Raw genomic sequence first — 2,645 nt, forward strand, 5'->3', positions numbered from 1 at the left:
GAGTTGGCGATTTTGTTAATGATTAGCAGCAGCCCAAGATGGCTAGGCGTACTCGGGCGCATGACGGGATCGAATCATGTATGCGTCCATCCATCCATATGCATGCTGGGAGTCTAGCTGTGACAGTGATGCCGACGCAAATTGCAGGGCTCGCGACAAAGCGTGGATCCCCTTTAAAACACCCTCACCCAACGCGTGGGCACTATCATATTGCCCACGCCCCCTGTTGCTGTTGGCCAGGAGCTCCACGAGCGGCCATCTCCCGCCAGATCGTCCCAAGGAGCCACTGACATGTGAGCCGGGTGGATCCAATTTAAAATTTTCCGCCGAGGGAAAGACATCCACGCACGGTATTTTAATGGACACGATCGCGCGATCGAGGGGGGAAAGTCACGTCCTACTTGGCGAGCGCGATCGTTCTTGGAAGCTGGAGGCCGGGCATAGAAAATTGCTGCGGCAGATCGGCCTGAATCTTTCCAAGGATCTCCTACAGCTAGCGCCCCGCCGACGATGGATCGCCAATAATCAATGGCGCCCTCAATCCTCATGTACTTGTATATATATGCGCGCCCTGCTGGCTGTCGCTGTTGGTGAGTCGCCATCGCTAGCTGGTGTGTATATAAACGTGTTGTTGCATAACACGCGGTGAAGATACTATATGGGGAGCAGCAGCGTCGACGGAGCCGGCGAGATGTGCTTGGAAGCTGGCGGCGGCAGGGCGGGGAGGCGCGGCGGGAAGAAGGCGGCGGAGATGAAGGCCGCCAAGCAGCCGCAGCGCGGGCTCGGCGTCGCGCAGCTGGAGAAGATCCGGATGCAGAACCAGATGATCGCCGCCTACCGCTCCGGCCTGCCCCCGCCGCCGCAGCAGCAGCAGCTGCCGTACGCCGCTGCCGTGCCCGGTGTCCCGACGGCCGGCGCCGCATCGTCCTTCCAGCCCTATCTAGCTGTAAGTATCTACTTGAAAATCGAAATGCTGGATACATCAGATGATATGTACGTATGTGTAGCTTAAGCTTACCTTTGTGCGCGCGTGTGGTTTCTCAGGGCTGCTTTGAGGCGATGGACCGGAGGATCGCCGACGTGCAGTACAGCCAGTACTACGCGGAGAACCTGCTGCCCAACAGCTCCAGCCGTCCGCCGGCGACGTCGCCGCTCTTCGTCGTCCATGACTCGTCGTCGTCGGGCCAGAGGCAGCATACGCCTCATGAGTATGACTACTGGATGCGCCCCAGCCACGAGTCCAGCGGACGCAGCGGCGCAGGGAGCACCGAAGAGCTAGATCTGGAGCTGAGGCTGTAGGTGACGCGCGCCACATTGAGCTCGATAGATCGAAGTGTCTACTAATTAATCATGTGTCCGTGCATGCATGGGCGAAGCGCCATGCGAGGGAGGGAGGATCAGAGGAGGGCCTTAGAATTAGATTGATCGATTAGCTATCGAACTGGGGCTACCAGAGTTAGCTGCTGCTTAATTTGCTGACGGCCGGAATGGCTGATACTTTCGTGCTGGAACTGTGGGATCATCACTGATAAACGTATGCTGGTATGCACGACCGATATATGCATGTAAATCTTGTTTAACACCTTATTAATTGAAAAGGTTACTAGTTTGTAGAGGAAACGTACATGTGTCGCAGTACTTTCAGATTTATTTCAGGGAGGAGAATTTGAGCATCATGTATGGCTGTGCTGTGCCTGTACTTCGTCGCTTCCAAGACTGTTTTCCCTCTTTTTTTTTTTTCCAAAAAGGAGGTCAAATACTTTGCCTCGTCTATTAATTAAGCAGAATAGAATTACCCGATTAATTAGTGAAAATCCAAATGAAAACCGATACATCAAGGATCAAGCCTACTCCCACACACTCAAGCACACATACCGCTATAAGCACACTCTTGCCGACAACATGTCGAACACACAAATTTCACCGGTATAGGAAAGAATAATCCATGACTATTATGAAATGAGACGGACCCTCTTGCAGAAATGAACGACATACAATCCACATGGACCGTGTCCCTGAAATGCCAACGATCAACATCAAAGGCAATCTCGTCGCCCACACGACACAAGGCTGAATCCCTCGAAGCTGCAAATTCTCGGAGCCGCCACCCCGACATCCACCGCTCAGTTGCACCCTACGTGGTCAATCGGCACCACCTTCCGTGGCCGCTGCCCCGACATACCACCGCTCGCCCACGAGCTACAACGCCGCACGACCCAACCACCCGCAACCCATGCTGCATCGAGTGAGGGCCCGCAGACCACGGCCGTCACGCCACTTCCGGGACCGCTGCCCCAGCATATCGTCGAACTGTCCACACTTGAACGCGTCGACCGAGCCGTTGACCAATTCACCCTCACAGCTCAAGATCGCCACCCAAGCCATGCAGAGTTGCAACCCTACCGCATGAAGTCGTCACCGCACCGGTTTCCGAGACTGCCGTCTTGGCTCACAAATCTAAGGCCGCTACCCCGACATCGAGTAACCTCGATAGTGAAGAGATCCCTTGCAAAAACCACTCCCAATTGACGCCTCTAAGGAGGTCATGACATAGATGCCGTCGTCACCCTCATCGAAAAACCGAAGCTAATATTTTAATCTGGAGAGCCAAATCCATCTTGATGTCAATGGAGCTTGATAACCCA

General features: G+C 54.4%; 1 protein-coding gene across 1 annotated transcript; it reads left to right on the forward strand.

Moving 5' to 3' along the window:
• The first annotated feature begins 600 nt into the window (after positions 1-600).
• LOC123439682 (protein SPEAR1-like) lies at positions 601-1,620 on the forward strand. The gene is made up of 2 exons (XM_045116370.1): positions 601-946; positions 1,045-1,620. The coding sequence occupies exons 1-2, from the start codon at positions 659-661 to the stop codon at positions 1,297-1,299; spliced, it is 543 nt and encodes a 180-aa protein (XP_044972305.1). The 5' UTR covers positions 601-658; the 3' UTR covers positions 1,300-1,620.
• The last annotated feature ends 1,025 nt before the right edge of the window (positions 1,621-2,645 follow it).

This window comes from Hordeum vulgare, chromosome 3H, assembly GCF_904849725.1.
Source record: "Hordeum vulgare subsp. vulgare chromosome 3H, MorexV3_pseudomolecules_assembly, whole genome shotgun sequence".
Taxonomy (NCBI): Eukaryota; Viridiplantae; Streptophyta; class Magnoliopsida; order Poales; family Poaceae; genus Hordeum; species Hordeum vulgare.

Bases quoted from the DNA above. Each gene is read 5' to 3' on its own strand.
- LOC123439682 (XM_045116370.1), top strand. From the start codon at position 659: ATGGGGAGCAGCAGCGTCGACGGAGCCGGCGAGATGTGCTTGGAAGCT. The intron at 947-1,044 runs GTAAGTATCTAC...GTGGTTTCTCAG, and splicing joins CCTTCCAGCCCTATCTAGCT to GGCTGCTTTGAGGCGATGGA.